We start from the raw sequence: 20,202 nt of genomic DNA, 5'->3' as shown, positions 1-20,202 counted from the left end.
TTCTTTTGCACGACCCCAAGAGATTACAGTCTAATCAAGATATTTTCCCCACCCAAAAAAAAAAAAATCAAAGCAAAATTTGAGAGCCTCTAACGTAATCCACCTAGAAGAAGTAGTGATTGACATGATCAAGACCATTCGTATGTCATCATACGCCAATGAACCATTCCCATGACTAAATCGTACAGGAAATCCTCCTTTCTTCCTGGTTTTTTACATGCTCTCTTCTTGGTTACTTTGGTGTCCTTCGGCTCCACAACCAAGCAATTAGGTTTGTGGATTTTGCGTCAATCGTGTGTGTGTGTGTGTATCTATGGAAAAGCTGAAGCACTAATTGGAGTCAAACAATCTTGTCATTGACGACAACGTGACGCTAAAAAAAGATTTACGTAATCCAACGGCTATTAATGAATACACCCTACCCAGCTACCTCGATACTATGCATCCACCACGTCCCTTGATACCACCCATCAAATCATCAGGTTCTGTGCAAACCTGTACTGTTTTTCTTCTACTTACGATTATGTCCTCCCCCTCTTTTTCTTTCACAATTCGGTGTAGAGTGAGTGATTTTTAAAGTAGGGGTCAGAAAAAAATTGATAAACTTATTAAATTGAGAAAATTAATAAAAAAATAATTGAAAAAATTAAATCATGAAAAAACTGATTAATTGATTAAAATATTTAAAAAAATATCCGGTTTAGTATGATCTCGATTTCATAAGCTTAAAACTGAAAAACTCAACTGAACCGAACCGATTGAGTTAAAAATAAATCGAACCGAAAAACCTAACCGAAACCAATCCCATTAGAAAGTCTAAAGAAAACTCAAAAAACAATATAGTTTTTTGTTTTTAATATAAAATAACCGAACCGAACTGAAACCGATCAGTTAAGTTTTAATTTTTAATATATAATAACCGAACCATACCAAACCAAAACCGGTCGGTTTAAACTGGTTTTAGTTTTATTTTTTATATTTTATAAATTTTTGATTTTGTTGTTTTTATAGGTAAAAAATGAATCGAATAAAAAATAATCACCCTTATTCAAAAGAAATCATCATGTATTTTTTTTAGTCTAAAGGGAATTAAAATTGATGATTTTTTAAATATATTTTATATAATATATAGTTTTGATATACTATATCAATATTATGCTTAAATATATTATATTAATATATACTTTCAAACACAATATTAAACTAGCATAAATGCATAGTTATAGCTGAAATCAGCAGAATACCGTATAATATTTATACCATGATTACAAAACATGGTTTAGCTTAACAGAACAATTTGATGGCTCATTAATTCAGAAGCTAATTATATTTGAGTTTTATTTTGAACTGATATTTTTATTAAAATAATATTTTTTTATTATTTTTTTAAAAATAAAAATATATCATTTTAATATAAAAAAATTGAATTAAATTATTGATAAATAACCTCCACACCCGAATCTTACCATGTCTTTAATTTTATAACTATGATTTACCCCCGCAAATGTATCTATAAAACAGAGACCTCCAAACAAACTATAGGGTTATTTCTGACATTTGAAATGACTGAGGCCCCGTTTGTTTGTAGGAAAGTAGTTTCCTTTTGGAAAGTGAATTCCGAGGAAAGTGAATTCCGGGAAAGTGAATTCCGGTAAAGTATTTTCCGATGTTTGGTAGTGTAATGGAAAATAAGTTGAAAAACACTTTCCAGTGTTTGGTTATGTTATGGAAAATGAGCTGGAAAATAACTTATTAATGTTTTATTTTTTCAAGTTTATTAAAATAATGAGGAACAATTCTTACAAATTAAAAAGTTGAATGAGAATGAAATTGAAAAAAAATATAATTTCATAAATTATCTCAAATAAAATAAATAATAATCAAAATAATAGAGATCAAATCTAAAAAATTAAAAAAAATGAAAGGTGAAGAAATTAAAATAATAATAATTAACATTTCATAAATTATTTCAAATAAAATAAGTAAAAATCAAAAGAATGAGGACCAAATTTGATAGATAAAAAATTTCAATAAAAAAATGATAAGAAAAAAGCAAATAGCAATTATAAAAATAAGGACCAAAATTAATATAAAAATTAAATTTTAAGAGATGAAATTGAAAAATAAATATTCAAAACAAATTATATATAGCAATCAAAAGTTTGAGGATCAAATTTGATATAATTAGCAAATAATGACATTTCTAAATTTTTCACAACTTCCGGAAAGTGTTTTCCGCCCAAATATTTCAGGAAAACACTTTCCTGAAAACCAAGCCAAATTTTCCTTTGACTGGAAAGTGTTTTCCGTTGACCAACTTTTCCAATAGCAAACAAACACAAGAAAGTTTGGAAAGTGGTTTCCCGGAAACCACTTTCCGGAAAACAAACACAGCCAAAAGGGAAAACACTTTCCTATAAATCAAACCAAATTTTTCTTTGACTGGAAGGTGTTTTCCGTTGACCGAAAAGTGTTTTCGTTGACCAGAAAGTGTTTTCCGTTGATCGAAAAATGTTTTCCGTTGACCAACTTTTCTAATGGCAAACAAACACAGGAAAGTTTGGAAAGTGATTTCCCGGAAAATAAATTACGGGAAACAAACATGGCCTCAAATGAGGATATCCCTCCTGCCAAGGAAGGGCAAGCCTGTAAATATGACGGATTACGGTCCATCAAATTTGACAAGCGTATCTCTATAAATCCTTAAATAAATAAATAAACAATAGTTAATAATTTAATAATTTAATTTTTTTAATATGCAATCTCTTCAATAAATAATTATTTTATTTTTGCCTCGTTTATATAAACCCCTCCCAGGCTCCTTAACCGTGAGACTTGTTTTACTCCACCATGAATAACCAACAATTACTCCCCATCCCGTTCTTCCCTAAACCCGAAACATATCATTTATCGGAAATGTTTAGGCTCCTAACTGAAAATTCATCATTTTGTGGATCTCTTTTACAACCCCAAAATTCATTTTCATCACCATTTACCTCTAATAACTACGACCCCTCAGCTTACTTTCCTGTTTCGACTGATATTTCGGCTATTGTTTCCCTCCCCGGTTTTATCAAGAAACCACCCGAAACACCACCTGTTCTTGATGGAATTGGTGCTGTTGTTGGCCAAGAAGTCCTTTTTGGCACGACCAATACCAAGAATTCAGAAACATCGGATTTTGCTTCGATTTCTAAGCGTATCGGGTCAAAAGAAAGAAAACACGAAAGGGGGGCTAAGAAAAACTGTGCGAATAATGGGGTTCCAGTGCAAAGGACTTATAGAGGGGTTAGAAAGAGGCCATGGGGGAGGTGGTCAGCTGAGATAAGAGACCGTATAGGGCGGTGCCGCCACTGGCTTGGAACATTCGACACCGCGGAGGAGGCAGCGCGTGCATATGACGCTGCTGCTAGAAGACTTAGAGGTGCAAAAGCAAGAACTAACTTTGAAATTCCTCCTGTCTTGCCTCCCATATCTTCTTCTCCTTCTCCCCCAAATGCATGCTCAAGTTCAAGTTTAAACAATGCAGAAGTGAAGAGGAGGACTAATAATTCTAACAACAAATTGATTGGTAATGGTGGTAGAAAGTGTGCAGTTGTTACTTCCGTGGCACATTTGTTTAGTAATTTTGAGGGGAAAGGAACTAGTGGCGGCGGCAATGTGGAGCTGGATTTGAAGTTGGCGACAGGGTTTGGCGGCCATCATGATGGCAACAAGAGTGCTGCTAGTGCTCCTCCATCTATGGTGGTTTAGTGTTTTTCAGTACTTAGTGGTATCAAGTATGATATATGTTTTTGGTGTATATTATGGTGCCTATTTATATTATTTTGGATTTACCGTTGTATCCAGGTAGTTTCATGTTCATGAGCTGATGTTGTTGCGTGTGCAAGAAGGGCTGGTAATAGCTATAGCTGGCTAGTTAAGGCACTTTCTTAGAAGATGATTGTTGCCCATGAGTGTCAAGAAGACGATGAATATAGAAACTGACAGTGCTATTTAGTAAATCATGTCTCTCTCTCTCCCTCTCTCTATCTCTCTCACTGAAATGGCTTGATGTTTTTTTGAGTCTTCCAATGCTTGCATGGTGGAGTACTGTGCAAAACTTGCAATTTTTTGCTTGTAGATGAGGGAAAATATTACAAAATTCACTGGTTTAAGACGTAGTGTGCGGTACATATTCAAAAGATTCAAGTTAAGTTTTCAATTTCCATAGCTTGCCTTGAAGTAAACGGAGAAGTATAAGCCATTAAATGATCAAGTAGAGTCTAAGAGACCTTGCATCTAGTACAGCTAGTCTCTATATATGTTAGGTTATTTTTCGATACTACTTTTTTAATTAAGTTTTTATTATAATTTTAGAAGGAACTGGTTAATTAATTAATATTATATTTTTGTATGAGTTTCACTTAAAAAGTTTTTTTAAAAAAGATTTAATTATAAAAAAAATAAAAATTTATAATTTTGTTAAAATCTATTTTTTCAAACCTAGTCAAATGTTATCACAATTTTAACACATAAGGTTGTGATTTGAAATGTGTTTTTTTTTTCTTATCAAATATTTGATTTTTTGGTTAAATCTCTCTATTCTACTAAAAATTTTGGGTTTTTTTAAATTAAATTAGCATAGCAAACTAAAAAAATTGAGGGAATAAAACAAGATTTGGCGCAAAATATTATAGTTTAATTTTGTCGCACTTTTCTTTGCTGTTACCGTTTTACCACCTCAACCTTTGTTTTTTAACCAAGGTAAATATCAACCTTTATTGTAGTTTTATAGCCAAGGTAAATATAATATATTACTATTAATTATTTTTATTTGGTTTGGCTAAGTTGAAGTTAATTATTAATTAATTATTTCAATTAATTATGTGTTATGTTTAATTTATTTTAGGTTGTCAAATTAAAAATGATATATTATTATAATTGACTAATAATATAGTTAAATACGCATATGTATTCATAGCATAAATATGGCTTATATGTTTCATTGAATTGTTGATAAGTTTGACGAATATAGTATTTTCTTTGAATTATATTAATTTGAGTTTGATTCAATATAATTGAGCATGAAAATATCAATTGATAATATATCATGAATCATGTTCAATTTTTGGTTAAGTTTGCTTTAACATTAAATTTTGAAAATTTGATTGAATTTTGCCATTTAAAATTGAGGTAATGCATTTTAGGCAAAATTACATTAAATTCACTAGAATCCAATTTTTTTTTTAATATCCAATAACATATTTATGTTATGTTATTACACTGACATTATTATTCTGGAAGTGAACAATTGTATCACATACAATAATAGGAGTAGTTTGTTGTTAACTGGTAATTTAAACATGTCATATGTATAAATAAAAGAAACTATTTGGCATGGACTTGAGTGGAATTATATTGATATTGATGTTAAAATAACTGGAAAATATCAAATTGATAAACAACAATCTTATCCTGTACCGATTGCGTATGATGATAGTTTTAAGAAAATGATTGATTCTTTTATTCAAAGTGGTTTGAACATGATAATATTGTATGTGAGTAGTTAATCAAAATCTGTGTGTGTCTCAACTTTTGTTGGTCCTTCAAATTTAGTTGGTAGAGGTAGAAATAGTTTCGGATGATTTGCTGCAAAAGATAAATAATACATATTTATTTGAGATAGCAAAGTTAAAGGGTCACACACATGTATTTTGATTTTTGTCCAAAAAAACCACCATCAACTTGATGCAAATTTTATTACTAGTACTGTTATATCAATCCTTGTAATGAATAATCTTTCAATAAAAGTTACAAGTATACGGGATGAAATAAAATTGTATTACAAGTATAAAATATCATATGCAAAGTATAGGTTGTAAGACAGAAGGTGATTAAATATCTTTTTGGTTCACATGAAGAATCTTTTGAAAAATTGCCTAGATTGTTGGTGGCAATAAAGAAATCAAATCTTGAAATAATTGTTGATTGGACTCACATAGAAAATCTTGATAGTATAATGGTTTTTTGGTCATTTAGACCTTGTATTTAAGATTTCAAATATTATAGATCATTTATCAGTATTGATAAAACACATTTATATAAGTGATATAATGAGAAGTTATTGATTATAATTGATTTTGATGTAAATAATAGGATATTCTTGTTAGCTTTTGCAATTATTGATGAAGAAAAAATGACAATTGAAGATGACTTTTTCTTTGCTTACAAAGATACATTACTAGTGGTAAAACTTATGTATATATAATATCAGATAGACATGCAGGCATCAAAGATGGTTTATGCGAGCAATCATTTGAATTAGCACCATTTAATTCTAAATTAAAAGAAGAGTAACATGTCTTAAGTAAATTGAGGAAATATTTTCGACAACACCAAATGATGGTGACGAGAAGGTCTTACGAAGATACAAAATCAATTATGATTGAAATGTATTGATTATTTGATATGATTGCGTTAATTATTATGATGATTTTAATTTGTTTGTAAATATGCTAGAGCATATATACTTCTTCAATTGGCAATTTATTATTCATTGACCTTATAGGGAGATATGTTCCTTTGCTTTATCTGACGCTCTTAGAAAATTTTGATGTTATCCTCACATATAGTTAAGGATCTGTTGTATTGACATCCTTGTACAGACATCTATATCTTATACGCGTGAAAAAGACTAAACTGGTCAGGGGATGTTTTCTACTTTTACAAGTATGAATTGAAAAAAATAAGCTAAATAACTATTTAGATTTGAATGTTTAATGCACAACAAAATTAACAAAACATTTTTATTTAGTAAAAATTATGGTCGTAGGAACAACTCTATGTGGGTAGGCCCTGTATATTGAGATTGTCGAATATGACAGTCCAAACTATAAGGGTTACATTTCATCTCCCACTAGGATGTAAGTATTGCGATGTTATTTTTGCAATTATGTACATTTATATCGTGTTCTTGAAAGTTTGAAAAATGCAATTAAACTGACATGTTTTTAATGTTAGGTAATGTGTTGGACAAGTTCTTAAAAATAATCCAGCATGTGTGCTTGTATTTTATCGAAGTGAGCTTGATATGCAGCATGCTATTTTTAAAACTATTTGTTAAATAAAATAATTAACTATACCATATTATTGTTGTTTGATATTTATTTAACTTATAATCTATAAGTCATGTGGACGCCTTAATCGGAAGAAAGATTAGTCGTTGCTCCAACTGGCTACATTAGCGGGATAGATATATGAACAATAGTGGTCCTGCTAATATGTTTTGAGATAGTCGAGCTACATTGTCCGGATCAGATAATACGACAATTCAGTTACAGACAACACATTCAAGTCGATATTTATATTTGTGATGCTTTGCATGTCATTACTCGTGGGGGTAAGAATAATGATTACGATTGGTTAGGTTGGCAAAATACTTATGCATCATAGTGGGATGCATAGAGGAATGAGATATTTACTGAGATGCATCATGTGATTACTAACGAGGAGTATATTTTTTCATACATGAGTATAAACACAAATGGTCATTATTGCGGATCACAAGCAGGTTCCTCCACCTGGATATATGCAATACAAGCAACATGCCCAATAGATTTAACATCACGTAAGTAATAAAGTTTTTTTTTTATTAATATATGTTAACCGTTGAGTTTTATGTATTTATCTTTTAATTTAACATTAATATTTTATTAATATTAGGTTGGTTTTTTGTTACGGCAGGGTCGAAAGGCCACATCTTATCTTCATAGTACTGATGAAGAAAGCAAAGTTCACACCATAGCGTCTCAGTGGTTAAATGTTTGTCGCACTAGACTCAAAACCTTTGAAGAGATGTTAACTTTTGATGATGTCGTGCCACCGATATGCTCGGATCATCCAGTAGAGAATGTAGATGTAGATAGATAGATAAATGAGTTATCTTTTTATATTTTGGAATTACTTGAATATTGTATTATTGAATTAGTTTTTATTCATTTTTCATGTATATGTTTTTTTTTTGTGCATTCCTAAGGCTACTTGTGATTATGAATACGAGAATATGTTGAGTTTAGTTAGACTTTATTGTTATTGTGGTTTTTTGTAAGTTTTTTTAAGTGAGACAAAACTTTAGGTGTAGTTTCTATATGGAGAAAACTCTATTTAAATTTTGATAAAACTAAAAAAAAATTAACTCTGTAAAATCATAAAGCATATAAAATTTCAGATTAACAAAAATTATGATTTTATAAACGTTTTTAGGCTTAAAAAATTAAAATAACCTAAAACTAAATGGTAGCCAAAATAGTCAGACTATTTTGGCTATTGTCCAACCGTTTTATCAAATGTCTAGTCATTTCTTAAAGCGGTCTCTTTGAAGATATCACGGTTTAGAATCATAACATCTAATCAAAAGTTGTGATTCTTAAATGCAAAATTTAATCAAATATCGCGGTTTTAAACCGAGATGTTATTGAAATGTCGTGTTTCTGAATCGCAATATCCTCAAAATATGCTATTTCATAAAAAAAAAACAAAAATTATGTAATTGCCTAATTTATCCATAAAATTTCTTTTTTTTTTTTCAAACAACAACAACAACAACAACAACAACAACAAAAGCTACTTTAAGGCCAAACAAGCAATGCATGCAAATTTAAAATATTAAAGTAATAATTTCAAGTAGTGCATGTTCCTTCTTGGTCTATCATGTTTTGCTCATGTGTAGACTAGAGATATTTGCTTCAAAACTCGCAAGTGTGGTGAATAGATAAGTAGCTGTAGTATCAATTAATGTACAAGTAAAATGTCAAAGTCTAAACTAAATAGCGCACAGCAGCTCATCTGGTAGCTAGCTAGTGTAGAAAGGGGACCTCTAAGCCGCCCATGGAAGGTGGGGGAAGCTAGAGGGGGAGATAAGCTCACATACAGTTAGGTACCAGCTGGGTAAGTAATGATGGCAATTCATTAGGATTAGACACTGAGAGTCATGAAGATATCTTTCTTTCTCTGTGTCTATCTGGCACTACTTCATTGACAGAACACAAACAGTATTGCAGATATACAGTGAGTGAGTGCAAGTGTTGAAAGATTGAAGGGAAAGGAAAAGAAACTGATGTCCTTCTGATTTGTTCTCAAATCAGACGTGTTGAACCTTCCCCTCTAGTTGCTTAAGACTTTTTTTTATTTACTCCGAGCATAGCTGGAACTCATTACTGATGACGATGATGATGAAGATGATTATTATGGGAACTCGGATATTAATTCGAAGCTCATTGCATGCCGACATTCTATATGGAACCCACGTCTCCTAAAACACAAGGTTCCGGCGAATTAACTACTCTCAAACATGATTATTAAAGTGTTTCGGCAGGTAATTCTCGGACATTCTTAGATGACCGGCCAAGTTAGACACAAAAAAAAATTGTAACATAAGAAAAAATGTTCTCTGTGGGGAAATTTCTTTTGACATTTTCATTATCAAACTAAAACACTTTTAAGTCAACTTTTTATTTAGTCTAGATTTCAACATTAAAACTACCAATGTGATAGAATTAACTTAATAGATTTAGAAAATAATAATAATTAAAATAAAAATCCAAGCTCGTATAACCAAAAATAATTTAAATGATCAGTAAAATTATGATTTGATTTTAAAAAAATATCTTAAAATAATTTTTTTTAAATATTTAAAAATGAATATATTAGATTGATCCAGGTCAACCCGCTAAACATGTGACTCCGATCATTGACTCTACATGGTTTAATCATATTTTTTTTATTTTAATTATATCATAATAAAATATAAAAACTAATTCAAAATCAATCAAATATTAAATGTTAAATTTAAAAAAAAACAATAAAAACTAAACAAAACAATGAAACTAAAAGAAAAAAACAAAAATAATAATAAGATCAGGCCAGGCACACAGGCCTTGTGGCCCAATGCGTTTGAGCCGTAAAAAAAAAAAAAAAGCTTAGCCACATAGGCTAGAGGCAAGCCTGTGCACTAGGGTAATACTATTTTTTTTTTGTTTACTTTTATAAGAAGCAGACAACCATCTCTTATTGAAAAAAAAATAGATGATACATTGGCTACTAGGCACTAGCTCAAAATCTCACTACCACTGTGATGATAAAAACTAGATAAGAGGTTTTCTAGGTTGAAAAATTAGGTTTTCAACCTATTTTCACCCCAAAAACCTATTAAATACCACAAAAATCAATCTATATCACCTCATAAACTAAGTATGATTTACTTTTTCAGATAAGATAAATGTTCAAAATTACCATTATCAAACCACATCATTGAATGAAACTAATTGTCACTATAAAAGATGAATTTCTTCTTTGAAAAGTGGTCGAACCTCATTAGTTGCCGTGATCTGTATGAACCGAGCAAAAAGCCAGTTCATTCTAGTTTTTCAAAAGCTTTTTTCATGGCTGGTGAAACATCGATGCAACGACAATTATACCAGCGACTATGTCTAAGGCTATACCAACGACATGCCAGCGACTAAGCTAGCAGTTATGCCTAGGCTATGCTCCATATGGCTACATTAGAGGTTTTTCTTGTATGTATTTACAGCACATGAAAAACACCCCCAATCTTTTTACTGAGAATTTTTTAGCCTCATCAGAAACAATATTAACAAATTACATAAAATTATGTTTTATCCTTATATATATTATCATCGAACATGCAACATTTGGAACAATAAACAAAGATGATTATTTTCACTTTAGTTTCTATGGAGTATTATTTCTTAAAACTAATTTAAAATGATAATTTCTTCACTTATCGAAATCATGTTAGAAAAGAATTTGTCATCGCGATAAAAAGATAATTTATTGCTAAAAAGATAATATAAATAAATTATGATTGACTAAGTCATTAAATCAAATATGTTTAATAATAAAAAATAGTTAAATCAATTATATATAAAATAAAATATTTGTATCAATACAAATTTAATATCTATCATAGTTCAAAAAAATATAAAATAGTAATTTCATCATAAATGAATATTTTTGTTATCAATTAATACTCAACTCTTCATCATTAAATTCAATTTCTTTAAAAATATGATCATTTTTCATTTTTTATGTTTTAATTATTATATCAACTTTTTAATAATGAAATCCATTGTTTTTATAACATTAAAAAACTTACTCATAAAGAAAAATCGTATACTTTTTGATAAAAATCATTCTTTCATTAATTAATTATTTAACTCATTAAAAACTTATTTACTCTAATTCATTGTTTTTTTAATTGTTACAAAATTTTAAATTGTATAAAATAATTTATAGCTTATTTTGAGCAATTTATTTCACCATATTAATTTGATGAAACAAAAAGAAAAACAAATTTTTAATAAAATTACATTCTTAAATTAAATTATTGATATATGTGTATGATAAAACATGTTATAAAATTAATAAAAAAAACCATGAAATATTTAAAGAGACATTTATAAAGAAAAATAAATAACTTGGTTTTGTCTTTATCTCTATCCCTTTTGTTCATTCTTTACAGAGGAACAAAAATTTGCTAAAGATGATTCATTACACATATTAAAACTTTTATTTTTAATTTTATTTGTACAGCTAAAAACGTTTCTATCTTAATTGTACAAAGAACAAGTCATTTTTCATCTCTACATCTCTTCCTCCTCTTTAATTTCAAGACCTCCATAGCAAATATACTAGAAACTGTTTGTTTTTGTATTTTAAAAAATTTATTTATTTTTATTTTTTTTATTTTAAATTAATATTTTTTTAATGTTTTTAGATCATTTTGATACGCTGATGTCAAAAATAATTTTTAAAAAATAAAAAATATATATTATTTTAATATATTTTCAAATAAAAATACTTTAAAACATAATCAAAACACATCAAACACGCTCAAATGAAAAGGGTAAAATCCACGGTGCATATTACTATAACTCTAAACATTTGCACTGTAGATTGTAATGGTAAAAGTGCAAATTTGCCCCTCGTTCATGATGAGGTTGAGGGTAGAACATTACTATAACTCTAAACATGTGCACTGTGGATTGTAATGGTAAAAATATATATTTACCCCTCATTCCATGACGAGGGTAGAAGGGTTTTTTATTAGTTTTTTAATAGTAAAAGTACGCACAAACCCATGCCACCAAAATTTTATGTCAGATGTTTAAGGGTATTTTTTTTCTTTTCGCCGTTAACTGAATAATGTCATTACTAGGATGCCCATGGGGTCACAGGAACCTTAACTTTGGTCAAGGGCTATTATTTTTATTTTAACCCTAATTTTTTTTATTGTTAGGTCAGATTAGAGGCATATTTTTACTTTAGTATTTAATAGATTTTTAAAAATATTCCAGTTACTAAAATGCCCTCGAGGTCAAAGAAACTTTGGCATTAGTCAAGGATTGTTTATGTCATTTCAACCTTTTTTTGTGTTATTCTTTGATGAGATTAAGTGCATAATTAAATTTTAGTATTTAATAAATATAAAAAAAAAATTGACATCACGTGTATTGCGCATGTCAGTGCATGAAGGGTGGTCACGGTCTTCAAATGGTGCGTGCAACATCGTTCAAAAGCTAAATGATAGCTTCTGAAACGACATCTGAATCCTCCCAGTGGCTCCTCCATCCCTAATTGGCACGTATACTGAAAGGATCTCTAGTTTAGCGTCGATAACCCTTTTTTTTTTCTTTCTCTCTCTCCTCCTCGGTTTTCATGCTTGGTTATTTGGATTTTCAAGTCTGCTCCTCAATTTCTTTTGTCATTAGATTTGATCAATGTTTTTTTTGTTTTTAATTTTTTTCCTTGTCCCTTTTTTTAGAGTTTTGATTTTTTTTCTTTAATTTCATCATTTAATCTCAATTTGTCATGAGTTGTTTTTTTTTTCACTTTAGCCTTCATTCTTTTGATTTCTGGTTTTTTTTCTAAACTCTTTTGTGTAATTTTTATTGGTTTTTTAATTTCATCCCTCAATTTAAATTTATAGTATATTATTTTTTTTTCAATTTAGTTCTCATTCTTTTGATTTTTTTTTCTTTTATTAAAGATATTTTTATTTTCAATATCTCCCTTCAATCAAAGATATATAATTACGCTTTAATTTATTTCTTATTTTTATTTTTCAATCATCATTCTTCTAATTGTTATTTTTTTGGATTCATTTGTATAATTTTATTTTCAATTTCATTCTTCAATGTTTTATGTTCTTGGAATTGGGTTTCACGGTTTTTCCATATATGATGCTTTTAGTTTAATAGTTCAGGTCACAGGTTTGAAAAGTTAACATGGTTAATATCTTTTTTTTATTTTTTTTTTTCAATTTCATCATTCGATATTAACAAAAAAACTGCTTCGTACTTTTCTTTAATTTCTTTTCTATCTAATTATCTTAATTTTATGATAGGGGCAACGAGGAAAGGCTTGCTTGTTATTACTCAGGTTACATGTTTATCACGCTATCTTGGGTTTACTCGAGCCAATTTTTTATCCAATTATGTACTTCCAAATATTTATTTCCAACCTGTTATGTTTTTTTTTTAATTTCATCCATTTATTATCATTGTCTATTTTTCAATAGTCTAATTGAAATAAAATCAATTTATTAGACTTGGTTAGAGCTATAACTCGAGTCGTTGATTTTTTTTATTTCTTTGAAATGTGTTTTCAGCATCTTGTTACATAAGCTAGAATTAAAATAATGTATTTACATGTATCACTAGCTAATAAAAAAATAATAAGGGTGAAAGAGGTGGTGCTTTTATTGTGCATCACCTCATAAAATACTATATATTTCAAAAGTTTTGGGTTTGACAGGTTAACCTGGTTTTTTTTCCTTTCTCAATATATGTTTCTTTCTCAAATTTCATACTTCAACATTTGATTTATTAGAAATTAAGTTTCATGATTTATTTTGGCTTGCTTTATAAGTGGTTAGCTTTGTTACATGACCTGAGTTTCAGGTTGGACAGGTTAACCTAGTTGACTCAAGTTTTTTTATTTGTAATTGATATTTTTCAATTTCATCCTTCAACGTTGGGTTGATTAGAAATTAGACTTTATGATTTATTTTGATTTACTTTCTATGAGATTATTTTGATCTTATGACTGAGGTTATGTGTTTTCTAGATAAACTCGGGTAGGATTTAAGTTATTTTATTGTGTATTTTTTTTAGATTGATTTTTTTTTTAAAATTTCATCATTATATAATAAGTTTATTGAAAATTAGATTTCATTATTTATTTTGATTTAATTTTTATAGAATTATCATAATTTTATAATTAAAATCGCATGTTTAATAGATTAACTTGGAACTTGAGTTATTTTTTCTATTTATTTTTTTATAAGGTTATTCATGATTGGACACTATTATAGTATCTAGTATCAGGTTAATTAGATAGCACTCGGTTTATTAGAAACTTGAAGTCCATGCAACACGTTAATTAATTTTTTTTTAAGGATGATATAATAAGGTATATGAAGAGAAAAAACACCATTGTTTCGAACTACTTAGAGATTATTAGGTATTAGAGTAGCTTCCATATTTTTTCAAACATAAAGAAACAATTGTTTGATAAGTTAAATAATTTGTGTTTTTTTAATGGTATCCATATATAATTGTGTTTCAAACCTTGATTTTGTAGAAATTAAAATAATTTTATTTATTTATTTATTTTATATATAAAAATTCACTAACAACAGTTTTAATCAAATATATATATTTTTTATTTTTTTTTAAATTATAAATAAAAATATTTTTTTAAGTTATTTTTAAACCGTAATTGTAAAAACTATCACAAGACTCACGGACATTTAGTTACAAGTGTGGTTTCAATATTTTTTCCACTTGCTTTTAACTGCATAGATAACATTAAATAAATTATATTACAATTGTAATTATAGTGTGTTGAATTAGGTTTTTTTTTTTTGTTATGGAAAGGGTAACAAGATTTGAATCCTAACCTAAACAAATTGTCTTTATTATTTGTTTTTTAAAAATTGTTTTAATCAAATTTGATTGAATCAATTTATTAATTAAATCTTGAATTATTAACATTTTTAAATTATCTCATTAATTTGAACCGAAGTTAACATCATTGTTTAAGGGTACAATGAGTTTTACATTTACAATTTTTCCCTTCCATTCTTTTTTCCCCTTAATTCATAATAGGGCACTTATCAAAATTGGTTTTTATTATATATATATATATATATATATATATATATATATATATATATATATCATACAAAAATGAAGGTGGCATTCAGCCATATCACCGGCACATTCTTGAGGAAAGGACAAAGGGGTTTTACTAATTAATATGCTTTAAAGACCCCCATGTGAGCAGAGCAGCTGCCGGAGGCCAAAGCATGGAGTGTAGAATCAGTGAAAACTGGATTGCAGAATGGCTTTATTTTCTTCTTTTCCGGCTTTTCAAGCTGTTGCATAGATACCACTGCACTGCACTGCACTGCACTGTTTGGCAGACTGGCACCATTTTACAACCTAGTTTAAGCTCAAAATTCAGAGGGAGTCAGCCACCTAGAAGTTCCTCCAAGTCTAACGAACACATACGTGTCAAGTATTTAATTATAACTTAATTCCAGTTTTTATTAATATTAATCGATTAATCCACGTAATATAAGAAATAACTTTTTTTAATCCAATGGAGATCTTTCTCAATTTAATAATTTTTCTTTTCAAAAAACTTCTTTTCTATTTTACTTACATCTCTTTTTCTTTAAGAGAAAAATCTAAAAAAAATTGTCGAGATCTAAATCATAAATGGATTTATAAATATTTAGCTTGCGAAAACATAAATACTAATTAATGAATTTGCTAAACTACAAGGATTGAATTATTTTCTTCCACTTCCTCTTTGTTCTTCGATTTTTTTTTATTTGTTCAATGTCGATGTGAAAATATTTTATGGTGTGCTTGGTTGTTACATCAAATCCCTTGTTATCCCAAGGAGACAGGTTGAAGAGGAAGATTTTTATTAAAAAAGTAATAAATTCAAATCCTAAAATCCACTCAAAGAAAAACCCACCTTCCGAATCCCATAAATTCAGCTGATTTCATGATCTTTAATTTTGTGATTTCCTTTACAAAACTGGCTAAACTGTTTTGAAAAAAAGGGATAAAAGATTAATTAAAAAAGAGAGGGGAGGAGGAGAGGTTAATGATGAAGCTTTGTCATGAATTATTGAATGTTTACGGGTGCATAAAGTTTTTATTGTTTTTAATCTAGATCATCTTTCATACATCAAGACTATATCGACTTTCCTGACCTAATTAAAAAAAATATTTATGATAAATTAAAAAATTCATAAAAATTAAAAATATTTATTATTATTAGTATTACTACTACTGAGTTCCACCTAGTTTTTTTAATTTAATTTGGATAAAAATAATTACGACAGTCAGTATGATGCAACATAATCTCCAACACGCTTAAATCACATGAAGTCAAAAAAGAAAAGAAAAGTGGGGGCCCAATCTCTGGTAACTAAGAGGGCCATCTTCCTAAATTTGTAATATAAAGTTCTGCGAAGTTTTTTAGCCCTTTCCTTCCGTCCGTCCATTGCCTCTGCACTGGCACACACGCCCTATGGTTCCAGAAAAACAAGTAATGCACCTCATGAGAAGTTAAACTAACCCATTCTCATGACACCTATCATGCGGATAGAGCCAGCCTTGACAACTCATGACACCCGTGAGTCCGTCTATATAATATGAAACTGACTCCACAAATCAAGAATTAGAAAACTCCAACGTAGACTCGTTACAAGGTTATAGAGATTGTGTGTGTAAGAGAAACTAGTTAGAGAAGATGGACAGCAAGAAAAAGAATGATGCTAATTGCTTTCAAATGCCCCTTCACTACCCCAAATACTCCATGAAAGATTACCAAACCATGCCTGAATGGCAGCTTGACAGGCTCCTTGCTGATTATGGGCTACCTGTACACAACGACTTGGCTTACAAAAGAGAGTTTGCAATGGGAGCATTTCTGTGGCCTAACTTTCAGCAAGGACAGAAGCCTTCTCCTTGACGTAGCTCTTTGCGCTTCTCTTCTTGCAAGGAAAAAACAAGAGTTATGAATTGTCATGTTGAGTAATAGGCTTTTGTTATGCCCTTGTTATCTTTCTGGCTAGCTGCTTCCCTTACATTTGATATCTTCATAATAAGAAAGTGAGCTTGGTGTTGTGAATTTGGTTCCTCATGTGTGTGTGTGTTCCTTTTTATTTTTTACTTCCGCCGTTTTTTCTTTTTATATTTCCGTGATAGGATTAACTAGGACTTGTGAGTCGTCGGCCTCCATTGCTGCCGGGTTCACACCGCTGCTGCAACTTGTCTGCCGAAGAGGTGAGGAGGACCATCTTTTTCGACCATCTTTTCATTTTGCTAGGAGTAGGTGCTTGCCCTTAGTTGGTTGGGGTTGTTGCTAACAGACGTGAATATCGGTTCAAATGGTTTGGTTCGGATAAAAAAATTACTTTTCAAATTTTTAAACTGTATCAAATCAAATAACCAAAGTGATCGGTTTGGTTTTAACTTTTGTTACAACCGAAGAAGTTCAAAAAGTTGGGGCTATTTTTATTAAAATTTTGATTTTCTTAGACAAAAAAGAGTTTGCTTGGTTTAATTTGATTTCTTGGTTTTCTAGTTTGATTTCTCCATTCGTTTCTTTTTTATTTTTTATTTTTAAAATCAAAAATCAAAATTGAAACCAAATTAACTAAACAAAACTATAATAAAATTAAATATGTTTAAATTAAAATAAGAAGGGTATTTATTTTGTTAAAACACTTTAAAATAATGAATCTTTTATTATTGTCAAAAATAAATTCTTTATCCTTAAAATTTTATTGCTCCTCACTTGTGCAATCAAGATTTTTATAGCATGACTTCCAAGATTCTAACAACATCATCTTGGTTTAGATGCACTTTCAAATTAAGGTCTTTGAACTAAAATAAAAGAACTCAATTATTTCTCAACAAAGTGAACTAAATTTTTAGATTTTTGGAAGGAAAATCAAAACATAAAAAGATGAAGAAAAACACCACAAATAAGGTGAGAAAAAGCATCTAAAATTTTGAAAAACATTCAAGTTAGAAACTTTTTCTTCACCCTCTTATTTTTATAGTGAATTTTAGAACATAAAAGATTGAAGAGCCAATAATAATTAATTCTCACAATTATCGATTTTTGATTAGTCAACATAAATCAATAATTAAATATAAAAAAATTAAGATTTATTTGAGTAGAAAAATAAAAAAAAAATTAAATTAATTTCTCATTCATATATAATTTATTTAAATCATATTAATTAAATAAATTTCTAACAAAAATAACTCATAGTTGCTACAGCTCAAAATTTTCCGAGCAAAAGCAAGCATGAGATACGTTCACTCTTTGATTTGGTTCTAGAAAAAAAAAATGCATATTACAGCCCCATTTCCAACACGTTGAATCCAAAAATGCCAATATTCCTCCTTCTTAAAAGCAGAAAGAATGTCGAGATAGAGAAAATTAAAAAAAAAAAAAAAAAACTTTCCGTTGAACAGGAAAAATTTTGCCGATAAGAAAAAAAGAGGAAACTGATTGGACATAAAACGTGATATAAAGCAAAGCATTGTATTTCCTATTTAAAAACTATGGTTACTACAAATATTTCCATAATAGATATTTCCAATTTAAAAACTAGGGTTACTGCTTGTATTTCCATAATTGTCTCTATATATGTCGGTCTTTATTTCCCGTTTAGCATTCCTGATGCTAGGAGGAAACATTCCTCTTTAAAACACAGGCTGCAATCAATACTAGATCTCTCTTCTTGTGGAATCAAGGGTATTTTTTGGATGCTGGCTAATAGAAAACATGGGGCGCGGGCGCTACGTCTCTGGTCTTACTCTTCTTTTTCCTGAAGGAACCCACAAGGAAAACTGTGGCTGCCTCAAAGTGCAAGAGGAGAATAGAAAAAACAAGGAACCCAGTACCAGTACTCGTAGTTTGCTCCCAAAGATGATTAGAGAAGAGGACACCGGTAGCAGCTTTCAGATGCCACTCCACTACCCAAAATACACCAAGGAGGATTATGAAGACATGCCTGAATCGAAGATTGACCTTCTCCTGGCTTCCTATGGCTTATCTACTCATGGTAACTTGAACTACAAGAGAAAGTTTGTAATGCAAGCCTTTCTGTGGCCTGATTCTTCCACCAAAGGAAAACAAAGTTCTTGAGCCGTTTATTAGGGCTCGCTTAGAAAACCACTTCGTTAATATAACTAGGTTTGTTCTACAAGCTAAGATGATGCATTTGGTTAATTAGTTTTTAACCAAAAGTTTTGAAATGATGCGAAGTAAAATTCATTTTGCATCACGTACATGTACTAAGAATTAAGTGGCATTATCATATGATATGAAGTTTTGGTGGCTTTTATCTATCTTAATTGAAATCTTAGGAGAAAAAAAATGTAATTATGATAAAAAAAAATTAAAAAAATTCATAAAACGTTTACTTCTCGATCCTTGATTTGTAGTTTGAATTCTACAAATTAGACACCACTAGATTTCCAACTTCATACCATCATGGCCAAATCTCTGGTAACTAAGAGGGTCATCATCTTAAATTCGTAATATAAAGTTCTGCAAATTTTGTTTGCCCTCTCCTTCCTTCTGCCCAATGTCACTGCACGGCACACACTCTATAGCTCTAGAGAAACAACTATAATGCACATCATGAGAAGTTAAACCAACCGATTCGCATGACACCTGACATGCAAATGGAGCCAGCCATAACAATCGACACCCATGAGTCCGTCTATATAATAAGAAACTATCTCCCACAAATCAAGAATTAGAAAACTCCAACCCAAACTAGTTAGAAAGTTAAGGATATTGTGTAAGAGAAATTAGTTAGAGAGGATAATATAAGAAGAAAAGGAATGGTGCAAATTTCTTTCAAATGCTTCTTATCACTACCCCAAATACACCATGAAAGAATACTATACCATGCCTGAATGGCAGCTTGACAGGCCTGTACACAATGACTTGCTTACAAACGAGAGTTTGTAATGGGAGTATTTCTGTGGCCTAACTTTCAGTAAGAATAGAAGCCTTCTCCTTGACATGGCCCATTGCGCCTGTCTTCTTGCAAGGAAAAAAAAAAGGTTAAGATGGTTGAATTGTCATCTT

The 20,202-nt window shown here is 29.7% G+C and overlaps 2 protein-coding genes across 2 annotated transcripts; both read left to right on the top strand.

Moving 5' to 3' along the window:
• The first annotated feature begins 2,850 nt into the window (after positions 1–2,850).
• LOC133687814 (ethylene-responsive transcription factor ERF084-like) lies at positions 2,851–3,982 on the top strand. The gene has a single exon (XM_062107144.1). It carries the CDS (start codon positions 2,851–2,853, stop codon positions 3,751–3,753), a length of 903 nt encoding a protein of 300 aa, XP_061963128.1. The 3' UTR covers positions 3,754–3,982.
• A 14,903-nt stretch (positions 3,983–18,885) lies between these two features.
• Positions 18,886–19,248, top strand: LOC133671775 (uncharacterized). Its single transcript, XM_062092586.1, has one exon. It carries the CDS (start codon positions 18,886–18,888, stop codon positions 19,246–19,248), a length of 363 nt encoding a protein of 120 aa, XP_061948570.1.
• Positions 19,249–20,202: the final 954 nt, after the last annotated feature.

The sequence above is a fragment of the Populus nigra genome, chromosome 1, assembly GCF_951802175.1.
Source record: "Populus nigra chromosome 1, ddPopNigr1.1, whole genome shotgun sequence".
NCBI classification, from domain to species: domain Eukaryota; kingdom Viridiplantae; phylum Streptophyta; class Magnoliopsida; order Malpighiales; family Salicaceae; genus Populus; species Populus nigra.
This window is presented reverse-complemented; position numbering and strand designations above follow the sequence as displayed.

Excerpts from the sequence above, each read along its gene's own strand:
- LOC133671775 (XM_062092586.1), top strand. The coding sequence starts at position 18,886 with ATGGGGCGCGGGCGCTACGTCTCTGGTCTTACTCTTCTTTTTCCTGAA.
- LOC133687814 (XM_062107144.1), top strand. The coding sequence starts at position 2,851 with ATGAATAACCAACAATTACTCCCCATCCCGTTCTTCCCTAAACCCGAA.